This window comes from Arvicola amphibius, chromosome X (genome assembly GCF_903992535.2).
Source record: "Arvicola amphibius chromosome X, mArvAmp1.2, whole genome shotgun sequence".
Classification (NCBI taxonomy): Eukaryota; Metazoa; Chordata; class Mammalia; order Rodentia; family Cricetidae; genus Arvicola; species Arvicola amphibius.
In genome coordinates, this window is record NC_052065.1 from 133,461,989 (window position 1) to 133,489,689 (window position 27,701).

Consider the following 27,701-nt stretch of genomic DNA (forward strand, 5'->3'; position numbering starts at 1 on the left):
ATTTGTGGTTTGTATTTTTAAGTACTTTCCAGAAGTGAAATTGTAGGGTTTTTTTTCCTTAACTTCTTTCAAATACTTGTTTTGATATTCAACTACATTATGACATCAGTTAACAATCATTCCTTTTTATTGCTGAATACTGCTTCATTTAAGGATTCATTCATGTGTTGGTGGCTATTTGGGTTGTTTCTGCTGTTTTTGTATTATAAATAAAGTTGTTATGAACATTCTTAAGCCTTTATACACATATTCTCTTTCTCTTGGATAAATGTCTAAGGGATAGAACAGGCAATTTAACTTATGAATTGGTATTAGTATACATCTAGCAATGTAGGAGTGTTCTCGTTCTTCCTCTCTTGTCTGAATGCTTTTGCTTTCTTTCTCTTGTATAAAACCTTCAGTATGAAATTAAAGAGAAGGGATGAGAGTAGATGTTCTTATTCCTTATGTTGGGAAAATGTTCACATTTTCATTAAATATGATGTTGAATGTAGGTGGCTATTGTCCTTTATCATATCAGAGAAATTTTTTTCTGTTCTTACTTTAGTAACAGTTGTAGTCAGTAACTGAATTTTGTGAAATGCATGTTTTTGGTATCAATTAATACAGTGTTCTTTTTCTTTAACCTGTAATATGGCAGATTACATCAATTCATTCTGAATGCTTGGTCAACACAGTCCCAGGATAAACTCTACTTTCTTTCATGCATTATCTTCCTCTATATTGTTAGGTTTTGTAGTGATGATGTGAGCAGACCTGCTTTTCATCCCTCCCGGCTCCCTCACAGCTAGCTTAGCCCCGGAAATAATTACACAGAAACTGTATTCATTTAAAGACTGCCTGGCCAATTATTTCTAGCCTCATATTGGCTAACTCTCAGATCTTGATTAACCCATTTCCATTAAATCTGTGTAGCACCATGAGGCTGTGGCTTACCAGGATGAGTCTAACCTACGTCCGTCTCAGAGAGGAGAGCCATGGCGACTGCCTGATTCTGCTTTCCTTCTCCCAGCATTCTGTTCAGTCTACTCCACCTATGTAAATTCTGCCCTATCAAAAAGCCAAAGCAGTTTCTTTATTAACCAATGAAAGTAACACATAGACAGATGACCCTCCCCCATCAAGGTTTGATAGATTAGAATTGCACTGAGGGATGTTGCACCTGTATTTATGACAGACAGTGACCTTAAGTTTTCCTGTAATGGCTTTGTCAGCTTTTGGCATCAGTAATGCTAACTACATAGAGTGAATTGGGACTTATTCTCTCTCAGATTTTTTTTTAAATTTATTTCTTGCTTACAATTTTGTAGTTTACTCATGAAACCACCTGGAATCTGACTTTTCTTCATGGAAAGATCGTAATTACTTAATGAAATATCTTCAGTAGCTGTTGGATAATTTATCTAAGCATTTTTTTCTGAGAAAGTATTGGTAGTTTACATACTTTCAAAATTCTCCCATTTAAAGGTAGTTGTGAAATCATTGTGAAAAATGTTACTTATCACACTTTCTTAGTATCTATACAGTTGATGGTGATATGGCCCTTAAACCTGTAATATACATGCTCTGCTTCCTCCCTGAGAAATCTGGATGTAAGGTTTACTAATTGTGTTGGTAATTCTCAAAGAATTATGTTTTCATTTCATTATTGTTTGTTTTCTATTTCATTTATTGCTTCCTATCATCTGCTTCCTTCATGTTCCATTCTCTCTTCTTCCCCTCTTTGCTTAAGTGGACAACTGCTGTCAATGATTTGAGAGGTTTGCTCTCTTCTAGCTTGGTTGTTTGGATATTACTCTAATTGCTATTTTCTACCACCTTATGAATTACGATTTTGTGTTTTCATTTTCATGACATCTAAATGCTTTTGATTTTTTCTTTGACCCTTGGATTACTTGAGTATGTTGTTTATCCCAGCATTTGGGAGTAGAAGCAGAAGGATTAGAAGTCCAAGTTCATCCAAGGTCAACATGTGCTAGATAATACCATATCTGAAAAACCAACAAAAAACACCACCAACAATAGCAAAATGAATAGTGTTGATTAATTTCTGTATATTTATGAATTTATCAAACCCTCTTCTGGTGTTGATTTCTAAGTTTAGTCTGTTTGTGTTTAGGAAACATAAGTATTATGTTTTGAATATAAGTATTATGGCCCCAATATGATCTTTTGAGTGTTCTATACACTATTGAAAATGTAGTGATGAGGAGCGGGCCTGCTTTTCATCCCACCCAGCTCCTGCATAGCTAGCTTAGCCCCAGAAATAACAACACACAAACTGTATTCATTTAAACACTGCCTGGCCCATTAGTTCCAACCTCTTATTGTCTAATTCTCACATCTTGATTAACCCATTTCTAATAATCTGTGTAGCACCACGAAGTGGTGTCTTACCGGGAAAGATTCAGCATGTCTGACCTGGTGGCTGGCTTCATGGCGACTGTCCCAGAGAGGAGAGGTAGGGCAATTGCCTGAAGCATCTGCCTCACTCCCAGCATCCTGTTCTGTCTACTCCACCCACCTATGTTCTAACCTATCAGGCCAAGCAGTTTCTTTATTAATTAACCAATAAAACAGCAGATAGATAGAAACACTCCTACATCAGAAAAGAACATGTATTATGCTGTTATTTATTGGAGTGTACTATAGATGCCAATTAGGTTGAATTTGTTGGTATAATTTGATCCTCTGTGTCTTTACTCAGCCTGCATTTCCCTCCTTTATTGTGGATATCTGTGTCTTGTTGCAGATCAACCACTTTTCTCTGTTTTACAGTTCTAGGTACATAAATGTTTATAATTATTATATCCTTCTTATGAATTGACCCTGTGATTAGTAGATAATTACCTTCTTTATTCCTGGTAATACTCTTTGCTCCAAAAAATTCATTGTTTTATATTATTGTAGATATTTCGGCTTTTTCTTAATTCACATTGAACTCCTTGAACTCCTGATCCTTCTACCTCAACCTCTTGAGTTCTGGATTACAGAACTCCACAACACCTGTTTTATACAGTAATAGAGATCAAATCTAGGGATTTATCCAGGTTAAGTAATCATCCTACCAATAGCCCCATGCCTTGTTGTTATTGATCCTTTTCCCCATGCTGTTCTACATTCTCCAGTCCCACCCACTCCTGTTGGTTCCTTTGCTACCCAGAATAGGCCCCATTCTGCTTTTATGTCACATCCATTCTTGCCCTCTTTAACCTCTCTCAACCACCAATACTTGTTTCCACCCTTTTATTTTCCCATCTAGTTTCATGGTCTGTATCCATAGATATGCACATGCACACACTTGAGTACACACACACACACATTAAAATTTAGGATCTGTGTATGATAGGAAGTATGCAGTATTTGTGTTTCTGAAACTGGTTTATTATTGCACTTTGGATTTGCATTTATTTTCCTGTAAATATGGTTTCCATCTTCTTTATGTTAAATACTATTCCATTGTATGTATATACCATATTTTCTTTATTCATTCATTTTTATGTAAAGTAGGTTTCTTTTGAGCCATGCACAGCTAAAAATCTTGTTTTGCCCATGATCTGACATTCTGTGCCTCAAATTTGTGATGTTGGGCTCATTAATATATTATAAATACAATTAAATTTAAATTTATCATATTATTTGTTTTCTTTTGTCTCATTTAGTTCTTGGTGTCTTCTTTGCCTTTTGGTCATGTTTTGATTTAACTGAATACTTTTTGTTTTCTTTTTTTTTTCTTTATTACAGTTCTGAGGACTGAACTGGGAGCCTAAATGCTTGTCAGGCAAGCACCCTGCCACTGAGTGTAGAATGGAATGGCCGAGGGCCGCTTCCCGCCACCTGGCTAGATTTACCCAAAACAATTACATGGAAACTGTATTCTCTTAAACACTGCCTGGCCCATTAGTTTCAGCCTCTTATTGGCTAATTCTCACATCTTGCTTTAACCCATATTTAGTAATCTGTGTAGCACCATGAGGGGTAGCTTACCAGGAGGGATCTTAACCTGCGTCTGTCTCAGAGAGGAGAGGCATGGCAACTGCCTGAAGCGTCTGCCTGACTCTTCTACCCAGCATCCTGTTCTGTTTACTCCGCCTACCTAATTTTCTGTCCTATCAAAGGGCCAAGGCAGTTTCTTTATTAACCAATGAAAGTAGACAGATGACCTTCCTCCATCAACTGAGCTCTGTCCTTGTTAATTGAGTACTTTCTCAGAATGCATTTTATCTCCTCTGTCTGTATAGTTGCTGCAGTTCTTTCTGTTATTTTATATGCTTATATGATTTACATGTTACATTTTCAAGTCATTTTATACTTCTGTGTTGGAGACAGTCTCACTATGTAGTCGTGGTTGGCTTACAACTTTCTATTATGACCAAGTCTTGCCTTGAACAAACAGAAATCCACCTGTATCTGCTTCCCAAATGCTGAGACTGACTGTGTGTGCTATCAGTATCACATCTTTCAAAGTTTTTTACGTTTATGTGTAGGGTAAGGACTGTATAAGTGTATACTCTCATGTGTCCTTCCAGTCTTTGCTATTGTTAGCATCCATTGTACTTGTACATATGCTATAAACCCACAGGGTTTTGCTTTTATTTTTCTCTTTTAAGGATAACATACTAATGATGGCTTGACATTCAACAGATACATTTACTAGTACATTTCCCTGCTAACCTATCTGGCTAGTTTCATGAGTTTCCACCCTTACTGCTCCCTCTGATGCATCCATACTAAAAAACTTCTAACAACTTACCACTCTTCTCCCTCCCTTTTCTTTCCTCCCCTATCTGCTTCTCTGATGAGTGAAGGTGCTTCTTAATTGAAGTCCATCACTGTGCATCCACGCCATTATGTTAGCATTTTTAATGCTCTAGTATAATGGTGATTTCTCTGTGTCAAATCTCACATGTCCCCAGGTGTCTGTGAACAGGGACTTTGTCTAATTATATTAAACCCAGATCCCAGCAACAGAAAACATTCAGAACTTATTAAATTATGGAAAAAATAAGGATAGTTCTTTGACAGCTGGCTGAATCATCCTACTGTTGTGAATTATGTCTGTAGCTATGTATGTTCTGGTCACTCCAACATTGCAGTGGATTGGCACTGTGGCAAAGCCATAAATATGCACAATCTTTATGATAGAGATTAGCCTTTTAACTCTCACAGGAATTAAATATACTGTGCATATTTGATTGATAAGAAGCAGAAAGTTAACTTTGATACAGAAATTTTGTTTTTGAGATAGAGTCTGTCCTAGAACTCACTATGTAGATCAGGATGGCTTAAAGTCACAGAGATCCTCCTGCATCTACAACTACTGGTTAAGATTAAAGGTGTACACTACCATGCCTGGCTGATAAGGAATTTTAAGCAAGCCCTCCTAGCAGGTAACCATACTACGGCCTCAGGCAGTGAGCTATACTCTCAGCTTATGAAAGAAGTCTTTCTCTACTTCATTCATAGTGTGCAAGTTTTCTTCAGCTGCAAAACAGTTTAGCCTTTACTGTTTAGCTTTTACTAGTTCTAGGTTGCAGCAGTTTATAGAATGAGAGCCCAGTGACTTCAGAGGATAATTAATATTTTGAGCATTATCAACTTTTAAGCAGGGAAAATATTAACTACCTGAAAAAAGAACAAAATAAACATACTATAAGTAGTAATACAGTTTAACTGTATCAGAAGACTGTTTATGCCATTATATAATAACTGATATAATTCCTTAATAATGGAGGAGGGTCATCTGTCTATGTGTTACTTTTATTGGTTAATAAAGAAACTGCCTTGGCCCTTTAATAGGACAGAAAATTAGGTAGGCGGAGTAGACAGAAGAGAATTGTGGGAGAAAGAAAGCAGAGTCAGGCAGTCGCCATGCCTCTCCTTTCCGAGACAGATGCAGGTTAAGATCTCTCCTGGTAAGCTACCACCTCGTGGTGCTACACACATTAATATAAATGAGTTAAGCAAGATGTGAGAATTAGCCAATAAGAGGCTGAAACTAATGGGCCAGGCATTGTTTAAATGAATACAGTTTCCGTGTAATTATTTCAGGTGTAAAGCTAGCCGGGTGGCGGGACGTGGCCCGCCGCTTCCATCACTACACCTTAAAGTTTTAAATTCCTACAAGACTGGATTGTGCATAGAAATTTGGAAGCTCATACTGGAAGTTATTGAAATACAAGACAATAAGAATCATTGCTACTTTGATTTTCTTCTTTTAGTGAAAGATGTCATGTATATCTGCCCATTTATGGGAGCAGTGAGTGGGACCCTGACAGTGACGGATTTTAAAATGTACTTCAAAAACGTAGAAAGGGTAAGATTTTAAAGCATGCTTTGGTTTTCAAATCTTGTGAACAGTAAAAGAAAGTAAATAGTCCCCTGACTTCCCATCACAGGGACACTACACAACAATGAGTTTGAATTACGTTGGGGTGTCAATCAAAATTGTTAAATTTGTGCTTAGATTTGAAGGAGAAGTGTCACTGTAGTCTGGGTTTAGACCTCCTGAGGAATACTATCTCTCAGATGTCAGCTTCTTATCTGGGGCAATGATAACTACATTTCAAAGTAAATAATCATATGTTATAACTATGGAGCAACTTAAAACATGAAAACTCTGTTTTCTGACTTTGATAGATGTTTAATTTTTAAACCTAGGACCCACATTTCATCCTTGATGTTCCCCTTGGAGTGATCAGCAGAGTTGAGAAGATTGGCGCCCAGAGCCATGGGGATAATTCTTGTGGTATAGAGATCGTGTGCAAGGTAGGCCGCAGACACAAGTAAACACTGGCATGGGACGGTCCACTTGGAACTTTTTCTGACTCATGCCCCTTATGGTCTCTGGAACATAGGAACAATTTGTACTGTTTTCAGAGCAATGATTCCTTCAAGTCTTATATCAAAGAATGCAAACCACTGTATAACATATCAAAACAATCCTTTCTGAAAGTTGAAATGTTTCTTTTTTAATATTTATTTATTTATGTATTTATTATGTATATAATATTTTGTCTGTGTGTATACCTCCAGGCCAGAAGAGGGCACCAGACCCTATTACAGATGGTTGTGAGCCACAGTGTGGTTGCTGGGAATTGAACTCAGGACCTTTGGAAGAGCAGGCAATGCTCTTAACCTCTGAGCCATCTCTCCAGCCCAATATTTTGTCTGTATGTATTTCTGCAGGCCAGAAGAGGGCACCAGACCCCATTACAGATTGTTGTGAGCCACCATGTGGTTGCTGGGAGTTGAACTCAGGACCTTTGGAAGAGCAGGCAATGCTCTTAACCTCTGAGCCATCTCTCCAGCCCCCGAAATGTTTCTAATTAACCTGCAACACAAGTGCTGGCACCATTTGTCACATCTCAGAGAAACCAAACAGAAAGCAGAATCCAATACCCCCTTTCACAGTTTCCTGTTTTAGAAGTACTTTTCAACATAGTCGATGGTCAAAGACCATCAGTCTGTTCTAGAACTCTAGTGATTAAAGATTCTTGGCTATTTTGTTACTTTCTGCCTTGAACTGTCCTCGGTTTTTTTCCTTTTCACTTTCTTCAAAATGTTAGATAGGAATGTGTGGGAAAACTTTAATGATGGCCACTAAAAAAAGACCTCAAATGAGTAGGTTTTATGCCTGATGACTTTATTCCTATAACACAGTCTACTAAAAGCTACCGTAATGTACCAGGAGATGTATCCTGCCTGCTGAATTGTCAAGACCACTTCTAAACTTGTAATTGATGTCAATATTGATCTTCAGATTTGTTGCATGCCTAATTGCTCACACACACCAAAGTCAATAAATCTCAATCCTTTCTCTTCTCACTCCTTTCCTGGATAGGAGAGCCCAAGGCTTCTCACATTCTAAGCACATACTCTACCACTAATCTACATGCCACACTTGTTGCATACACTCTTGCAGGGATTAAAATGCTTTTCCTTCCCTCTGAGCATTTCTAAACAGCAAGTGAGTTACCAGGGTGTATGCACAGCCAGAGTGACTTGAAAAACAGTCATGTCAGGAAGCGATGCTACTTTGACCCATGTCCTGTGGCTGTTTCACTAAAGTATTTTTATGGCTGGCATGGGCATTTACTGACAGCTGGTTTAAATGCTTCATAGCCTGGAATTACAAAGTCCAGGCTCCTAACTTATGCCTGAGAACCTCACAAGGTATGGGGTTTTATTTTTGTTGTTAGTTTTTTGTTTATTTGTTCATTTGTTTGTTTTCACAGTCAGTTTTCTCTATGTAGCCTTGGAAGTCCTGGTGCTCACTATGTAGACAGAGTTCTGCCTACCTGAGTGCTTTGGATTAAAGGCATGTACCACCACACATGGCTTATTTTATTATGTTTTATATGTGTAAGTGTTTTGACTGCATGAATATCTGCCTGGTACCTGTGGAGGCCAGAAGAGGGCATCAGATCAGATCCCCTGCAAATGGAGCCACAGAAGGTTGTGAGCTGCGATGTGGGTGCTGGGAATTGAACATGGATACATCTGGAAGAACATAGTCGTATCTGTAGCCTGAGTTTTATTTTTTAAAGTTGATTCATAATTCAAAAGTACAAAAGCTGTATATAGTAAAACATCAAGTCTTTCTTTCCCAGTCTACCACACTCTGCAGACATACTTACTAATGCCTAATATAACACTGCACAGATACCTTGTACGTGGAAACATTTCTTTAAAAGAAACAATAAGCTACATGGTGGCATATACCTTTAGTATCCACACTCAGGAGGGGCAGAGGCAGGCAGATCTCTGTGAATTCATGGCTGGCATGGTCTACATAGCAAGCTCCAGGCAAGCCAAGGTTGCCTAGTGATACCTTGTCTAAAAAGAAAAGAAGAGACAAGAAAAGGAAAGGAAAGGAAAGGAAAGGAAAGGAAAGGAAATAAAAAAGAAAAGGACAACGATAGTATGTATATACATTGCTCTGTACCTTTCTTTCCCTGTGGCTATGTAATCTTGGAATTTCTTCATACTGGTGCATATAGAGCTGCAGCTTCTTTTTAGCAGGTCTTTAGCTGTCTTGTACATTATTCAGATACAGCCTCTACTGACAGACATTTGGGTTATTGCCATTCTTTTGCTGTTATATAAGTATCACAATAACTTTACTTCCCAAGATACTATTTTTTTGTTTGTCATTATATTTTCAAATTTCTTTTTATGTTAAAGAAGAATGATACTGTTTGAACATAGATTTTAAAAGGTTGAGAGGCTATGCTTAAAACGCTTACATTGGAAGAAATCATACATTAAGAGCTTAGGCTTGATGCACTGGTTCCTGATAACTTGTGATGGGGCATTTGGCCATCGGGGAGAACACTGGGAGAAAGGAAAGCATTCATAAGTGTCTTAAGAAACAACATTATATTGCTACAAGGACATTGCTGAGAGCTATAGTCTCCACATAGTAGAGACTACTTTCTGTGAGTACATAGGGAGAAGAATCTGCAACATTTCTTTTTCATGGATGAAGTAGTAAATTATGTAGTTGGCTCTTTCATCAGCTTAACCTGAACAATACATTCCATGGCATATTTTTGGCCAGAAAGTACACAGAGTGTGGTGGTACTTGTTTTGTGTGTAAACATTATTCTTTTTTAATTCTTTTAACATAATACATAACATAATACATGACATAATATTTTTATTATTTGGGAATGTTGTACAATGCACCCTAATAATACCTACTTTCCATTCCTCCCAGTTCCACTCTCCCATTCTTGTTTCCTCTCCCACCAAAAACCCACACCAAGTTCGGTTTGTGTTGCACAACTACTCATTGGAGCATGGTCAAATTCCCAGTGGCCAATCCCTTGAAGAAAACTTAGTCTTCCCCACCCCACCTCTGCCAGAAGCCATCAACTGTGAAGAGCTACACTTCAGCATTATTCTTAATTATTCTGTTGACACCCCCACATAATACATACATACATACATACATACATACACACACACACGCACGCAAACACAAGCATACACAATAACATCCTCTTCATTCCAGTTTCCTTAATTTTTCAAATCTCATTGGAAATATTTTTGTTAACTTGTCTTCTGTGAGTTGGAGAACTATATAGTACAAAATGAGGGATAAATAAACATTTTTATGTATATATGACAGGGTATCTAGCTAACAGGTACTCATTGTTTACTAGGATATGAGAAACCTGAGACTTGCATATAAGCAGGAGGAACAACGAAAACTTGGGATATTTGAAAACCTCAACAAGCATGCTTTTCCTCTTTCTAATGGGCAGGCAAGTACAACAAAGTAAACCTTTCCTGCATGCATTCCTTTAGAAGTTGCCTTTATCTCGTTTCTATGTTGCAACTACATTCAAATATTTGGATTCATTCTCTTCTGTGTAATAATTAAGAAAAGCTTCCAATTTGTTACTTTAAAATTTGCAGAGTAACATAGGAGTTCTAACACAAATGCTCACATATATTTTATGGGTTTTATATACAGGTGCTATTTGCATTCAACTATAAAGAAAAGTTTCCAGTTAATGGCTGGAAAGTTTATGATCCAGTATCTGAATATAAGAGACAGGTAGAGTATGCCACGTTGGTTCTCGATTCCCTGGGTGCCCTCTCTTCCTATGACATATCTTTGACTTCATTGGTGTTTAGCCATCATTTTCCAGAGGGATTAGTAGAATGTGTGGACAAAGGTTTGAAACTCAGAATTTTAAGAACCCATCCTTCCTTCCTTCTTCCTTCCTCACTTTTCTTCCTCCTTCCTTTCACCTTGCCTGCCTGCCTTGCTGCTGTTTTCCTGCATGTCTTTTCTACCTTACTATCTATCTTCTTACTTGCCATCTTTCCTTTTCCTTCCCCACGCTCCCTTCCAGGATTGTGCACGTAGTAGGCAAGTGCTCTATTACCAAGCTATCTGCTTCTAGATGTTTTTATTACATATCTCATAAAGAACTGATGAATAAGGATCCAAACTGCTATTAAATTTTATTGGAGGCATTATTAGTTAAATAACATTGAAAAAGTTACAAATGAATTTTCATTTAAAATAGGAAAGAGATGTGATTCATACTTTGTTTGTTTGTTTGCAAAGTAGAGGTGAGTATTTCCCCTTCTTCCTTCTCTAACACCCTACAGGGCTTGCCAAATGAGAGTTGGAAAATATCCAAAATAAACAGTAATTATGAATTCTGCGATACCTACCCTGCCATCATTGTTGTGCCAACTAGTGTAAAAGATGATGACCTTTCAAAAGTGGCAGCCTTTCGAGCAAAAGGCAGAGTCCCTGTAAGTAATAGGCATTGCTATTTAGATATAAAGACACTGCATTGTATCTAATAACAAAATGGAAAGTAAAAACTTAGCTTGTAAACCCGACTGTATCTTTGATTCTTAAGAAATACCTTATTACATGAGCACTCATTTGCTGTATATGTCCTATTTCTAAATGCAAAGGTACCTTAAATTTTGCACTCCAGATATAGCCAAAAATAATAGAGAGTAACAAGAATGACCATGCTGTTGCACTACAGTTTACCTCTTGGTTCCACCATTCACTCTGGAGAAAATCCATTCTTTCTTCCTGCTGCGTGCATTGATGTAGCTAGCTGCATGGTACTAAAACAATCATGCCTAGAGATTACATCAGAGTAATCTTGTATCACTTGACCACAGCAGGAAAATGAGAGATCTGGTGGCAGAGTTATAGAGTTTTTTAATATGAGACACCTCACACTGCTATTTATGTTATTGTAGAGATAGAGTGTTTTTTTATATTAGAAAAAATATGAAACTAGCCAGTCAAATAGAAATGGGACTAGATTTTAGTAATAGTTTGACTTAACTTTTATTTCACTTAAAATGATAGAATTTCAAAGGCAGAAAGGTTTTTTATAGAGTGTCTAGTTAATATAGTTGGTCTTTTAGTATGACTAACACATTTTAAGTATTTTGACCACTACTGTGTTAGGATTAGCTTACCTACTCAGAGCTGTGAGAAAACTCTTTGGGAGAGATTATACTTTTCTTACCAATTAATTATATTAACTTATTAATGATATCTATCAGCAGATATTTTTTATTTGTTGCTTTAAAAACATTAGGTGTTATCATGGATTCACCCAGAAAGTCAGGCAACAATTACACGTTGCAGCCAGCCACTGGTGGGACCCAATGATAAACGCTGCAAAGAAGATGAAAAATACCTACAGACAATAATGGATGCTAACGCACAGTCACATAAACTCATCATCTTTGATGCCCGACAAAACAGCGTTGCTGATACCAACAAGGTACATGTTCAGTATAGCCTTGTAGAAAATTTGTTCTTTTATGTACTTTCTGTAAGTCTTCATGGTATTAGAACAGGCTATTGAATTTCTTATTATGTGAACTTTGAGTCTTTTAATGTAGTCTGTGACTGTCACTCCCTCTTTAATACTCTGTGGACTATATCCAGCATCCTACATTGGCTGAAATCTTATTGTTTTCATTATTTCTCCATGGTTTTGTCTGATAACTCAATTAAAGCCTTGAAAGAGAACTGCATAAATCAGTATGTGTTTTCGTAAAACAACCACATGCACCTTGGAAGCCCCTCTAATAAATTTATTGGTTATTTAACCAATTCCTATCTCTTCATATTTTACATATTATTTTACACATTTATGCATATATTTATTTAGAATAGACTCAGCTACATGAAACTACAAATATATAAATTTCCGTAAGTGACATAAAGCAGTACTCACATGTGTGAGATGTGCTACAGGCATGTGGTTCCTTTTTGTTCTACATGAGCTAAAGAGGCTTGAGTCATTTATGTGCATGAAAATTTGAAGATCAAGATCCTGGTGGTACCTATTATCCACATAGAGAAATGTTTTGATTTGAGTAATTTCTCTTCCCCATGGATGGTTTTCCAATAGTCTACTGGAAGACATGCCTTCAGTAGTCAGAAGATTTTACCTTCTTCTCAAGTAAAATTTCAAATATTAGAAAACTGACAGTCCATTACCATCGCATTCATATTTGTTTTGTTTTGTTTTGTTTGTTTTGTTTTTTGAGACAGGGTTTCTCTGTAGCTTTTGAGCCTGTCCTGGAGCTAGCTCTTGTAGACCAGGCTGGTCTCGAACTCACAGAGATTCTCCTGCCTCTGCCTCCCGAGTTCTGGGATTAAAGGCATGCGCCACCACCGCCTGGCTCATCCATAATGTGACACTTGTAATGTGACACTTGGGTAACACATCTAATGAGCACCCAGTAGGGGCAATGTGCTGGGGGAAATAACAAAGGCAGACAGTTTGAGGTGCTATAAATAGGACAAGTAAGCTTTGTTTGCTTGGGAGGGGAAAGTGAAATGGCTACACCTGCCATAAACTTAGCTAGGACTTTACAAAGTAGATGACACTTGAGCTGGCTTTATATAGTCAGAAAGTTGTGCAGAACATCATAAACAGTTTGAATACCTGTTCAACAATGTGATGGAACATGGTTTTTATGATGGCTAGCGGCACCATTATCATCTGACCTGTGTGCTTGTGTTTCCAGCTTTCTCTTGTCTGCTTCTTCCTTATCTTTCACTAATATGTATTCCATCATTAATTAACTGCAGCTGCCAAAAGGTCAACCTTCTACTCTAGAGTCATTGTCTGTAGAGGGAAGTTTCTGTTCCACCTGGTTCTGCAGCCATTTAGTCCCAAAGAAACATACAAAGGCTTATTTAATTACAAATTATTTGGCCTAATAGCTCAGGCTTATTATTAACTAGCTCTTTTAACTTAAAGTAACCCATAATTCTTCTGTGTTTAGCCACGTGGCTTGGAACCTTTCCTCAGTTAGGCATTCTCATCTTGTTTCTTCTGCATCTGGCTGGTAACTGCATCTTTGCTTTCCTCTTCCCAGAATTCTCCTAGTCTGGTTGCCCTGCCTATACTTCCTGCCTGGCTACTGGCCAATCATTGTTTTATTAAACCAATACTAGTGACAAATCTTTATAGGGTACAAGAGCATTATCTCACAGCAGTGGTCACTGAGGCAGCATTCAAGTTGTTGTCATCATTAATGACCTTAGATGGATCACTCCATTCTCTTGGCTTTCATGGTTTCATAAATGTCTCATCCCAACCCCCATGTTCTTCTCAATATACAACTTGGTCTTGCTCTCCTTTATTGGTTTCTCTTCCTTTTCCCAACTTCACATGGTAAAGTTACTTGAACTTGGTTTGTGATTTCCTATTTTGTTCTATAACAATCTCCCAAGGTCATCTACTCGAGTCAGGATTTTAAACAATGTCTCTGTGCTGAGTTGTACATGGCAGTGTCTCCAGCTCTGAACCCTCCTGAGGTTAGACCAAATCCCCATGTTTGACATCTCTACTTGGCTGTCTCTGCAGTCACAAAACCTTAAGAGCAAATGCGCTTAAGAGAGTTTGGCAGAATGAGACCTTTGGCTTGTACTTGGATACTCCTGGGGTTTGCTCCACAGATGAAAGATACCAGTGTCTTGTGCCAACACTTGTGGGAGTATTAGAAATAAGAGAAAACGATACCTGTGAATGCTTCTGCATGGTGGTGGGTATGCCCCTAGTACTCCATACATGAAGCTACTACTGAGTTGACCACTCCTGTGATCATAGATGCCACCCAGGATTCTGACTTGAAGCCTAAGTTATGGTGTTGGTTAATAAGATAGGAGAAGAATGGGGCTGAGGCTGCCTTATTACAAGTCCAAAAATCTCATAAAATTGTTACCCTTCTAAAGGTTCCAAGAGAGAGTCTACTTCTTACCTCCTTCAGTGTCTCATGGCCAAGTCAGCACTCCTGAGCTGTAACCACACCCTGCAATCTACTACCTCATCTTCACTTGGCCTTCTCCTACTTTGTGTGCTTCTTTGTTTCTTCCTCTTCTTTCTTCTAAGGATATTGTAGTGACCTTCAGGGCCCACTTGACGGAATCCAGGATTATCCTGGCAGCTTATGGTCTTTAATCACATTTTCAAGGACCTATTTTGTTTTTCAAATAAGGTTGCATTCACAGTTGGAAGAAGTTTATTGTGTCTTCAATGAGAGTCACTTCTCAGCTTATTGTACAAAGGCATCCTTCATCAGAGTTGCCTTTCTCTCCCAGGACTGGAGGATTATTGTCTACCTCTCTGAATCCTGCTTGTTACCACTGTACAATTCCAAGGAATTTCAGAATATAGGAAAACTATATAGAGAAGAGAGACACACAAAGACATATCAATTATCTTCTTTTTAATTATTTTATTACTTTCAAAATAACAAATATTTATAATACTTTTACTTGGCAAAGGTTGTATGTGTTTGTGGTGTGCGTGTTTTGAAGTATTGTAGTTGCTAAATTAAGGTAACAAACATATGCATAACCTCACAAACTTTCTTTTAAGATGAAGAAACTTCAAATTTGCTCCAAGCAGTTTGGACATATACAATATGTTGCCATTGTCAATAGTCACCATGCTATATAGACTGATCTAAGAACGAAGTTCTGCACATTCCATGGACTTGAGTCCTTTCCTTTCTCTCTCACCACATCTCCTGGATGATAATTCTTTCAGTTTCTGAAGCACACCCCAAGGTCAGCACAGAATCTAGCCATATTCACATAGCTAGCCAATTCCCTGTACTTTATTTAGGCTGGCACTTTCTCAGATCCTGAAAGTAAGAACATGAGTGGCTTCCCAAGGTATATATGGCCTTTTTTTCTCAACATGCACAGCAGTGGTCCCACCTCCACTGCTCAAATTGCAGATAGGTAATGTTTTTCCATATCACTGGCTTCTCTCAAGAACCCTGTCTGGCCCTGATAGATACAGGCCTGTCCAACAAATTTTTGTTTTTCAGAACTCTCTAAACCTCACACCCTGCTCTTTCCAAGGTATCAGTGGACTTCCTTTCTCACTGCCTTTCCTTTATGTATTGAGACCCCCAGGTGGCTTATCCCAGTATTCTGTTATAGAATTGATATACAGTGTTCTTTTATAAGGTTATGTCTATAACCCTAGTTTAATTAATGAGACTGTCTTCTATGCATTGTTATAATCAGCTTGTAGACAATAAATTGACTTTATATTTCCCAGGCTCATTCCAGTTCTTATTGTATACATGCAGCCTCTGTGTTGACGTGCTATATAGCCTTGAGATTCCAGCTAATCACCTCACAGAGCTTCCTCCCCACTGGCTACTGGTCCCAGGGGCTGACTTCTCTGCCTAGCTCACAACTTTGCAAAACGTAGGTGCCCAGTAAAACCATCACTGCATTGCAGTCCATTTCAGTTCTCCTGTGTGCCTTTCTCAAGCTCACATCCTGAGCTTCTGAATGTTTTCAGGGGAAAAAGGGGGCTCATAATACATAGATCAGAACCACTCTGGATTCATGTATGCTCAAGTTTTAGTTGGGCCCTCAGTGCTGCTGGGTGATCCTCTACATTTCTCTGACCAGCTCTCCATTCTCCACAAAAGCCATCTCAACCCATTTATGGCTATTCAAGTGCATTCTCTTGCCCAGCCTTCAACATCTGACTACTTATTCATAGAGGACAAGCTCTATCAGACAGGAATTATCTCCCCTTCCTGCCTCCTGTTTCAGTAGAAGAGGGGGCCTTCTCCATGGGCCTCAATGTTCCTTCCCTGGCCTCTCCTGCCTGCCCAAGGACTTTACTCCTTCCTATTCTCCCTGCCCCTTTCCCTCTCCTCTTCCACCCTTTCCACTCTCTTCTTCCCTCTCCTTTGTAATGTCTCCCTTATCTCCTCTCTTCTCTCTTCTTTGTTTTTTTTTTTTTTTTTGGTTTTTCGAGACAGGGTTTCCCTGTAGTTTCTAGAGCCTGTCCTGGATCTAGCTCTTGTAGACCAGGCTGGCCTCAAACTCAGAGATCCGCCTGCCTCTGCCTCCCGAGTGCTGGGATTAAAGGCGTGCGCCACCACCGCCCGGCTTCTCTCTTCTTTGTATTCTCTCCCTTCTGCTCTTCTTCTCTCCCCTTCACCCTGCTCTTTATTGTTTTCCTTAAATTCTGATCTTTCTCGTGCTTCTGACCTACTCTTCTGTCCTTACATTACACATTGTCCTGGAACACCATGCAGCATGCTTCTGTCTTCCCTTGTCACCCATCCATATGCCAAATGTTCTACATTGATATTCACAGTTCACATTTCTTCTCAGTTCCAGACCTTTTGTATCCCAGCTGAATTTTCTCAGAGTCATTTGGTCCTCACTGTACTCAGAAGCAAATAGTCTTCCCCATAGAATATGTTCTTTCACCAATAGACTCTCAGTAAATGATGCCACCATCTCTCAGGCAGCCCAGCAGAGAATCATAGGTATCACTCCCCATATCTACTCCCACTATTCCAGGTCATCACTGTGTGCTTCCTCTTATCTCAAATCAGATGTTTATCTATGCCTTACTTCCTTCAGCCAAATGATTGCATCTCTGTGCTTAATCTACCTGCAGAGTGTCTCACCCTCCTAGGCCCTTCCCAGCATAACCCCATTCCTCTACTGTCTGGTCCTCTTCACTCATGTCATCCAGTCCCTACATGCTCTCTGACTTCATCATTCATCATTCTTACCACTGTTTTTGGTACTCTCTATGCATAACCTACCTTCATTTCAGGAAGCCAAGTTCTTGCCCAGATCTGCACCCTATTTGTCTTAGGTATTCTTTTCTGTACTCTCTGATTTGTGCCTTTTTTGCTTTTGGCTGTCCAGGTACCTGCCACCTCCTGAACTATCTTAGAGCAGAGGACCCTCAGCCTAGTGCTGCCCTCGATTCTGTTCTCCCATGCCTATCACACCAGATTTGAAGAGCCTAAAAGACCAGAGTCTCAGCTTATTCATTATTGCCCCAGTACTAAGATAGGGCAGGACATTTGTATACTGGATAGCTGGTTGCAGACTAAATTAATAGCTTGTCTTTGTGTTACACATAATATACTTCAGTGACTTCCAGTATAGTCACAGTACTGTAAAAGTAGCACTACTATCTGAATCCATCACCCCAAATGGAAACTCTGTACCTATTCCTCTTTTCCAACCTCCAACTTCTGGCATCAATGAATATGCTTTTCTCTGTATAGATTCCCCAGAATTGGACACTTCATAAAAATGAAATAATACTTCTGGCAGTGGATGTGCACGCCTTTAATCCCAGAACTCGGGAGGCAGAGGCAGACGGATCTCTGTGAGTTCGAGGCCAGCCTGGTCTACAAGAGCTAGTTCCAGGACAGGCCCCAAAGCTACAGAGAAACTCTGTCTCAAAAACCTCCCCCTCAAAAATTGAATTATACATTTAAGTACTCCTTTCTGTCTGTCTTCTTTCGCTCATTTTAAAAAATTTATCCATTTTGGATTATGGATGTTTGCCTTTGTTTAGAATGTTGGTTACAAGTTGTTATTGGATAGTGGTCAGTAGAAAAGCTAAGCAATTAGAGATTTGATTTAGAATTCTTGTTTTAAAAAGGGGGGAAGTGCTGTGGGACAATGGTCTGTACCCTGTCATTTGTATTTTAAATAAACGCTAATTGGCCAGTAGCTAGGCAGGAAGTAGAGGCAGGGCAACAAGAATTCTAGGAAGAGGGAAGTTTCAGTCTGCCATTGTCACCCAGAGAGAGAGAAAGCCAGACACAGAGCAAGCAAGATGTGACTGCCTTGCTGAAAAAGGTAACAAGCCACATGGCTAAAACAGACAAGAATTATGGGCTGATGTAAGTTATAAGAGTTAATAAGATGCCTGAACTAATAGGCCAATTGGTTGTAATTTTTAAAAAAATTAATCCATTTTATAGCATCTGTACAGCATTCCTCTTTATGAATGAATAATATACCATTGTATAGAGAGACAACATTCTATTTGCTTAACTCTCTGTTTATGAACATTTAAATTGTTTATCCCTATTAGTTATTGTGATACCACTCTTATATTCATGGGTATATAAGCCAAAGAATTGAGAACAGGTATTTAAATAAAATTTACACACAAATGTTCATAGTGGCTAGGTAATATGGGAATTCTGTGTGTAACTTTTTGAGGAACTGTCAAGTTGACTTCTACAGCAGCTATAACTTTTTATATTTCCACCAGTTTCTCTGCACTCTCATCTAAATGTGTTTTAATTAATGACCTCTATAAAGTGTAAGCTAGCTACAGATCAGGTTTTTATAAGCTCACTAAGAGTCAATCCTTATCTTCTTTTTTGTTATATTATTTTCTCTTTCTAAATTGCTAAGATAAACTTTGCAGTTTCAGAACTCCAAACTGTATTATTATGCAGAAATTTTGTGGTAGTATGACATTTTCTTGGTAGATAAATGACACTAGCATAAGGAACCTTGAATAAGAACCAGTTGGTACTGATTTAAAAACCATAATGGCTACAGCAGGATTATTAAGGCTTAAATTATGTCCTCAATAAATGATGTGTTCTGACTCCTAATACTTACAAATATTTTCAAAGATTCATTATAAATGTAATCAAGTTAAACCAAAGTCATATTAGATTAGGATGAACCTTGATTCAGCATGACAGACATGCTTTTTTATTACATTTATTTGTGTGCACGTGCTCGTATGTACAGGCCAGCAGCCAACTTTTCAGGATTTGGTTCTCTCTTTTTACCATATAGGTCCATGGTATCAATAAAACTCAGGTTGTCAGTCTTGGTGACAAGTGCCTTCTCTACCAAGTCATCTTGCTAGCTCAACAGGTATTTCTTATAAGACTTGCAGAGGCAGAGACAAAGGGGAGAAGATCAAGTGCAAACAAGGAAGTAGAGATTAAGGCAATGAGCATATAAACCTAGAATGCCTAGGGCCACTAGGAACCAGGAGAGCCAAGGAATAGTAAATATTCTCTGCAGTTCTTGGTCTTGATCATCAACAGATGGGATTTACAGTCATAAAGACACACTCCTGTGTATGACTTTGAGAGTGTTTCCAGGGAGGTTTAACTGAGGAGGGAAGACTTATGCTGAATGTGGATAGCCCCATCCCTTAGACTGGGGTCCTGGACTGAATAAAAAGGAGAAAGTAGTATAAGCAGCAGCATTCATCAGTGTGACCAGCTACCTCTCACATCTGACACTATTCTTTCTCTGCTATAATGGACTGTGTCCTCTCAGACTATGGGACACTTTCCTTCCTTAAGTACTTTGGCCAGATACTTTGTCACAGCAATGAGAAGAGTAAGTAACACATTCTTCTAGAGGGTTCTAAGAAAGTCTGACCCTGTGGCACCTGTATTTCAGCCTCCTGGCCTTGAGAACTTAGATGTGGTGGTGCACTGCAGTGACAAGACACATTTCTGTTGGTTTGTGATGTCAGTTTATGGTACCTTGTTGTGTTCTGGCAGTTCTAGGGCAACCATACAAGGGTATAGGAGCTTATTGCTTCTTTAGTAGTCTATGTCTCATTACAGTAGAAATAATAGAAAAGTTAATTTCAGAAGAAGTGATGCATATCTTTTGCTTCTTTATAGGCAAAGGGTGGAGGATATGAAAGTGAAAGTGCTTACCCCAATGCAGAACTCGTGTTTTTGGAGATCCACAATATTCATGTGATGAGGGAGTCACTTCGTAAATTAAAGGAGATTGTGTACCCTTCCATTGATGAGTCACGGTGGCTATCCAGTGTGGATGGGACACATTGGCTGGAATATATAAGGGTAAAGAAGCTCAATCTTTTATCTACCTTCTGATTTAGACATCTGATATCTGTCATAAATGTTTCTATTTCTAAGTGGTTTTTCAACACCACAGATTAATGCATCTTGGCTGTGTATGAGAGCTTTTGAACATTCCTCTTGGGAACAGTTGGACTATGGTCTTTGTGGAGTGTTTTTCTGACAAAAATTCACAATGTTTTAATTAACAATTAAAACAATTAATAAATAATTAACTTTGAGGCAGAGTCTCAAGTAGCCCAGGCTAGCCTCCAGATTTGCTGTTCAGCTGAAGTTCTCTTGATCTTCTGATCCTCCTGATTCCACCACCTTTCTTAATTATTTTTTAAGATTTGGTCTTATTTTAATGATGTGCATACGTGGGGATTGGTATATGCACATGTGAACATCTGTTCCTATTGAAGCCAGAAGACTGTATTGGATACCCTGAAGATGGACTTAGAGGTGTTTATGTGCTGCTTAACTTAAGTTCCAAGAAGCAAATATTGCAAAAACAGTATGCACTCTTAACTGCTGTGCCATCTTTCCAGCCCCAAGTTTCTTTGTTTTTTAATGACAGAGTCTGTGTAGCCTGGGCTGGCTTTAAACTCACTACATAACCCAGACTAGTCTGAACTTGCCTCCCAAATACTGGGATTATAGGTGTGCGCTATACCTAGTAAGTCAGATTTTTAACAGAACCTTGTGGCCCTTCAATAAAGGATCCCATTTACTTTGATCAGTTTTCATAGTTTAGAAAAATGATGTTAACACTTCCTAGTGAGTTATTCTTAATTAATGTTATAGCTGTTTGTTGTTGATTTGTTTTGTGTTTTGCTTTGTTTGGGGTCTGAGGGCTGAAGCCTGGAGACTCACTGAAGTAGAGGCTCAGCCCTAGATGACATTCTTAATGGTTTATGGGTGAGAATATCTAAACTTTTTAACAGAATTATCTTATACGGAGGTTAACACTAATGAAGCCTTGTTTGTTTTGCCTTCTTTTCTGAAGGTGCTGCTTGCTGGGGCAGTACGAATTGCTGATAAAATAGAATCTGGGAAAACTTCCGTGGTGATCCACTGCAGCGATGGCTGGGACCGAACATCCCAGCTCACATCTCTGGCAATGCTGATGTTGGACAGTTATTACCGGACCATTAAAGGATTTGAGGCTCTCATAGAAAAGGAGTGGATAAGCTTTGGACACAGGTTTGCACTGGTATGTTGATCTGGTCTATGTATAACTGTTTTCCTTTATCACATACATGTACTTGGCATTTGGTAACATATATTTACACACATGAACAGCCCATTTCCTTTTCACCAGACCTAAATTTCCATAATAAAATACCAAGAACCTCCACATTGTATGCTCCTGATAGGGATTATTTTGTATAATGAAAATGAAGTCAAATCCACATAGCACAGAATTAACCACTTTAAAGTGCTCAATACAGTGTCCTATACTATATTTACAATGCTAGTCCCCAAACCTATTTGTCACCCCAAATGGAAGCCCTATATACATTAGTCAGTGCACCATTCCCATTCTCTGCAACCCCTAGATTCCTAATCCTCCTCTATAAAGTCTCATGAGGTTATACAGGCTTTTCCATAACAAAGTGACACAGACTGGTAAAATAAACTACAAATGTGTATTTTCTCACTATTAGAGAGGCTGGAAGTCCAAAATCAAGTTCCAGTAGGGTTGGTCTCTCCTGAAGTATCTCTTCTTGGTTTGTAGATGGCCATGCCATGCTCTTCTTGCTTCTTCCCACATGCCTTTCCTCTGTGATCATTTCCTTGGTATCTTTAAGGACAGCAGTCATATTGGGTCAGAACTTAACTTTAGTGACCTCTTTAAAGGTCCTGCCTTTAAATACAGTAACATTATAAAGTACTGGGGCTTTGGGCATGTAATTCAGCCTGGAAACTCTTGCTTTCAATTTGCAGAGTATATTCTTAAGTGAATTGCTGGGCCTTTGGTGGGCATTTGGGGCAGCCATTGGTGTGTGACTGAAACTGGCAGTGAATTCTCTTTTTTTGCTTTTTTTTTACTTTTTTTATTTTATTAAAAATTTCTGCCTCCTCTCTGCCTCCTATTTACCTCCCCCTCCCCCCTCCACTCCCCTTCCCTCTCCTGTCTGAAGAGCAATAAGGGTTCCCTGAATTCTACTGTGCAAAAACTCTTGAGCTGTTGGGGATCATCCATTGAATTGGAATACTCCCAAAGTCAGAGTGAGGCCAAATGTGAATTGCAGGGTGGGCAGTGCAAGGACTTAGAGTACCATAGGTGTGGGGATCCACGTTTACCTGCTATGAATACACTTCAAGGAGGAGGGCTAGGTAGAAGCCCTTCTAGAAGGAAGGGATAGCTCCACAGCCTCTGAGTTCATGGCCTGAGAAGCTGTTGTCAGATATTTAGACATTGCTTCTGCCTCGGTTTCCTTCCTTCTGCAGTTAGGGAGGAATTTGGATTTATTAAGTGCTTACTGCTGAATCTGGCCCATATTCAGAGATCTTGTGACTATTTTAAAAACACTATCTTTTTTCAGTTTATAAGTAGGATCTTTATATTGATACATAAATGTTGGTAAGATATTCAGGCTTCATTGACACAATTTCCATTTTATTAACTTTTTTTTATTTGAAATCTTTTAAATTTTACATACTAGTTCCAGTTCCCACCTCCCTCATCTCACCCCCACATCCGCTCCTCAGAGGAAGTAAAGCCTCATTTGGGAAGTCAACAAAGTCTAGTATACCAAGTTGAGGCAAGACCGAGCCCCCTCCACCCTGTATCAAGGCTGAACAAGGTATCCCATCATAGGGAATGGGCTCCAAAGAGACAGTTCATGCGCCAGGGATAAATCCTGATCCCACTGCCAGTGTCTCCACAAACTGCCCAAGCCACACAACTGCTACCCACATTCAAAGGGTCTAATTCAGTCCTATGAAGGTTTCCTGGCTGTCAGTCCATAGTCCGTGAGCTCCTACTAGTTCAGGTCAGCTGTCTCTGTGGTTTTTCTGTTCATAATCTTGACATTCCCCACCCTTACTCCCTCTCTTCAACTGAACTCCAGGAGCTCTGCCTAGTGCTTGGTTGTGGGTCACTGCATCAGCTTCCATCAGTTACTGGTGTAGGTTCTATGATGACAATTAAGGTAGTCACTAATCTGATTATAGGGGAAGGCCAGGTCAGGCACCTTCTCCACTATTGCTAGGAGTCTTAGTTGGGGTCATCCTTGTTAAAACAGTAACTTAAATGCTTGTTCCCCTTCAGCAAAATCTGAGCTCAGTGGGGAAGAGAGTATAGGGTTTCCAGATGTTTGCAGCTGATTTTCTCTGAAGGCTCAGAAGCTACTTTCTTTCATGTTTTATCCCCAGAATGTTTGTCCTGGGGGAAAGAAGGCCCTCAAGGTGCTTTAACCAGAAAGGAAGTGCTAAGAGCTCTCTGTGGACATACCAGCCATGGTAGTACAAGAGCTAACAGAAGCTCAGGTGTCGGGATGAACACAGAGTGAGTGCTGTGTTCTCATCCACCCTTGCTAATGCTGAAAATTTAGCACACCACAGCTAGAATGAAAGAAGCGTGACCATAAGATTCCAGTATGATTATCTCAGTCTTGGTAGGCAGTCCTGCAGTTAACAAATGGTGAACCAGGTTTCTATTCTAGGGTGTGATTTGTCTACCTATGGTCACACAGCTGAGGTGGTAAGGGAATAGGGCTTCAGTCTGCAGCCAGCATTGGCTGAGTCTCTGTTCTCTACTTCCCTTGTAGTTTCCATAAATGAGCTTCTGAGTTCCTCAAACTAGTACCTGCTCTTGCCTGCTTCTGTCATATATTTCTTGCACATTATCATGTAACTTTCTAGCTAACTTCTTTCTGTCCTGCCTCTGTTCCCATTGCTGTATAAATATGCTGTTATAACCCTAAAATACAACCCTTTTGACTTTATGATCTCCTCCAGCTATTATTGCAATTATCTGCCTTCCTTTATACACTCATCAGAACTATTTTATGCATATCTAATTGCCACTGCCTTTCTTCTTCTTGTCTGTCTTGACCCCACTTCAACTGGGCTTCCTTCTCACACTCATCCATTGCAACTGGTCTTACCACAGCCACTTTGCCAAACCCTTCCATTACTTAGCCTGAGCATTTGTGTTGTTATTTCCTTCTTTAAGAAGTACTTTTTTCACTAGGCTCTGACTCTACAATCATTTGCATTTTTTTCTGGTTTGGACCCACCATCTCTCCAACCTCATTGTGGTGTCTTAGGGCTCAGCCCTGGGACTATGTCTCTTCTATGTACGCTTAATCTCTTAATGATCTCAGCCAGTGCCAAACATTTGAACCTAGCTTCAGATCTGACATTCCCCTTCACATTGCCACCACTTCTCCCTTATTTTTGGTCTATTCATCTCTTTCAGGGAGTATCCTAAGTAGCTTTTGTGAAACCTGTCCCCTTGCTTCCTGTCATCCTCCTGTAATCAGATGGAGCATTAATGTTGTCACTGCCCAATATGAACTTAGTGTGACACTCAATGTGTTCCTAGCTCAACTCTCTAATCTCACACCCCAAGTTTCTCCTCTTCACTCATTCCCTGAGTGTGAGCCCTGACTACCCACTTAGAGCTCTCCAAGCACCCCCTACCACTTCTCACTGATTACAGTACATTCATGGATATATTAGGGGGCAGATGTCTCCCTGGCATTCATAGCTTATCTAAATGAGCCCTCCATAATGACTGCATCTTATGTGACTTTACTGCCTTATACTCTTTAGTCCCTTTCTAAGGTGGTTCACGCCTTCCTTTCTGTCCTCACTATACCCAATGCACACACAAAAGCTCTTGCAATATCTATTGCCCTTATTATTTATGGGTCTTTACCCACTTGACCACACCACAAATTAACTACTCCACATACCCAAGCACTGTGCCACAGTTGTCTTGGTATCCTAGGTACCTTACCAAGGATTGTGCCTCATCCACATACTATTAAATTGCCTAGAATTCTGAAGGCCGAGCAGTATCCCTTATACCAGAGGAGGTTATTAGATGTTAAAAAGAAAAGAATGAGAGGACTGGAGAGTTGGCTCAAAGGGTAAAGGTATTTTGCCTTAAAAAAGGAGGGAAATATATATGCTACAATATAGATAAACCTTCAAGACATTATGTTGACTGGAATAAGCCAGACACAAAATGATAAATACTGTGTTTTCCATTTACACCAAGTAGCTAGAATCGTACAAAGTACTGTGCTTGTTGCCATTAATTATAGGGTTTAGGGTGGCCAGTTACTATTTAATAGAGACTGATGGAGGACTCTCATTGCTTAATAAAGAAACTGCTTGGCCTGATAGGTTAGAACATAGGTGGGTGGAGTAGACAGAACAGGATGCTGGGAGTGAGGCAGATGCCTCGGGCAATCGCCATGCCTCTCCTCTCTGGGTGAGACACAATAGAGCCAGCCGCCAGGTCAGACATGCTGAATCTTTCCCGGTAAGACACCACTTCGTGGTGCTACACACATTACTAAATATGGGTTAAAGCAAGATATGAGAATTAGTTAATAAGAGGCTGAAACTAATGGGCCAGGCAGTGTTTAAATGAATACAGTTTGTGTGTTGTTATTTTGGGTTTTAAGCTAGCCATGCGGGAGCCAGGCAGGACGAAAAGCAGGCCTGCTGCTCCCATCACTACAAGGGACAGAGTTTCAATTTGAGTAAATGAAAATTCTGAAAAGGGTGGTGTTAATGATTATACAATATGATTAATATCATTGAACTGTACATTTAAGGATGTTTTTAATGATTGGTAATCTTTATGTTGCATATTTTTATCATAATTTAAAATCTAAACGAAGGATTGGACATGAGCAGTGGTTAAGAGTACTTGCAGCAGCTCTTGCAGAGGACTTGAATTCAGTCCCCAATACCCACATGGCAGCTCATAACCACCTGTAACTCTGGGTTCAGGGGATGCAATAGCCCCTGGCTTCACACACATAATGCACATAAAAAAGATAAACCTTTAAAGTAAAATAGAAACAGCCTCCCAAAACAATCACCACCACAACAAAACAAAATACCTACCCTGGTGATCCGATAAGATGCAGGTGGTTATTAATATGTTTTTGTAACTGTGGAAGCTTGCTTTGTTACCGAGTATGTGGTCAATTTTCGAAAAGGTTCCATGAGCCGCAGAGAAGAAGGTATATTCTTTCCTGTTTGGGTGGAATGTTCTATAGATGTCTGTTAAGTCCATTTGGTTCATTACCTCTATTAAGTCTCTTAATTCTCTGTTAGGTTTCTGTCGAATTGACCTGTCCATTGGTGAGAGAGGAGTGTTGAAGTCTCCCACTATCAGTGTGTTTGGTTTGATTGCTGCCTTGAGTTCTAGTAATGTTTCTTTTACATAAGTGGGTGCTTTTGTATTAGGGGTATAGATATTCAGGATTGAGACTTCATTCTGATAGATTTTTCCTGTAATGAGTATAAAGTGTCCCTTTCCAAAAAAAAAAAAAGAAAATAAGGTAATATATTTTAAGAGGACTTTTGGTGTGTGGGGTCCTTTGAGACAGTGTCTTACGATGGCAGCCCTGTCTGACCTAAAACTCACTATGTGTTGTGTAATATTTTGACTGCATTCTGATGCTCCTAAGACTTCCAATAAAATTTGCTTTGAATCAGAGGGCGGAGCTAGCTACTAGCTGACCAAAGTTAACAATAGAGGTTTTAGAGGACTGAGGACAGATAGAGAGACAGGAAGTAGTAGGACGGGTCTTAGAGAGGGTCTGGCCCTTCACCAGTCACTTTACCACTGCTTCTTTAATCATTCAGGTTCTTACCCCGATATCTGAGTCCCAAGTTTTTATTGATAAAGCATAATAACATAAATGCTTCAAGTATGTAGACCAGGCTGACTTCAAACTCAGAGATCCACCTGCCTCTACCTCCTGGGTGCTCTGATTAAAGGTATATGCCACCATGTATGGCATCTCTGAGATTTTTTTAAAAATAATTTT

The 27,701-nt window shown here is 39.3% G+C and overlaps 1 protein-coding gene across 2 annotated transcripts in view; it reads left to right on the forward strand.

Annotated features, from left to right (window-relative positions):
• Positions 1 to 27,701, forward strand: part of Mtmr1 (myotubularin related protein 1) — a 66,187-nt gene that overhangs the window by 22,460 nt on the left and 16,026 nt on the right. For both annotated transcript variants that reach the window (XM_038316147.1, XM_038316148.1), the window contains 8 exons: positions 6,222 to 6,316; positions 6,661 to 6,768; positions 10,170 to 10,271; positions 10,484 to 10,567; positions 11,131 to 11,280; positions 12,096 to 12,284; positions 20,488 to 20,673; positions 21,680 to 21,886. In XM_038316147.1, the coding sequence (XP_038172075.1) occupies positions 6,222 to 6,316; positions 6,661 to 6,768; positions 10,170 to 10,271; positions 10,484 to 10,567; positions 11,131 to 11,280; positions 12,096 to 12,284; positions 20,488 to 20,673; positions 21,680 to 21,886 (1,121 nt within the window). The remainder of the gene's footprint in view (positions 1 to 6,221; positions 6,317 to 6,660; positions 6,769 to 10,169; positions 10,272 to 10,483; positions 10,568 to 11,130; positions 11,281 to 12,095; positions 12,285 to 20,487; positions 20,674 to 21,679; positions 21,887 to 27,701) is intronic.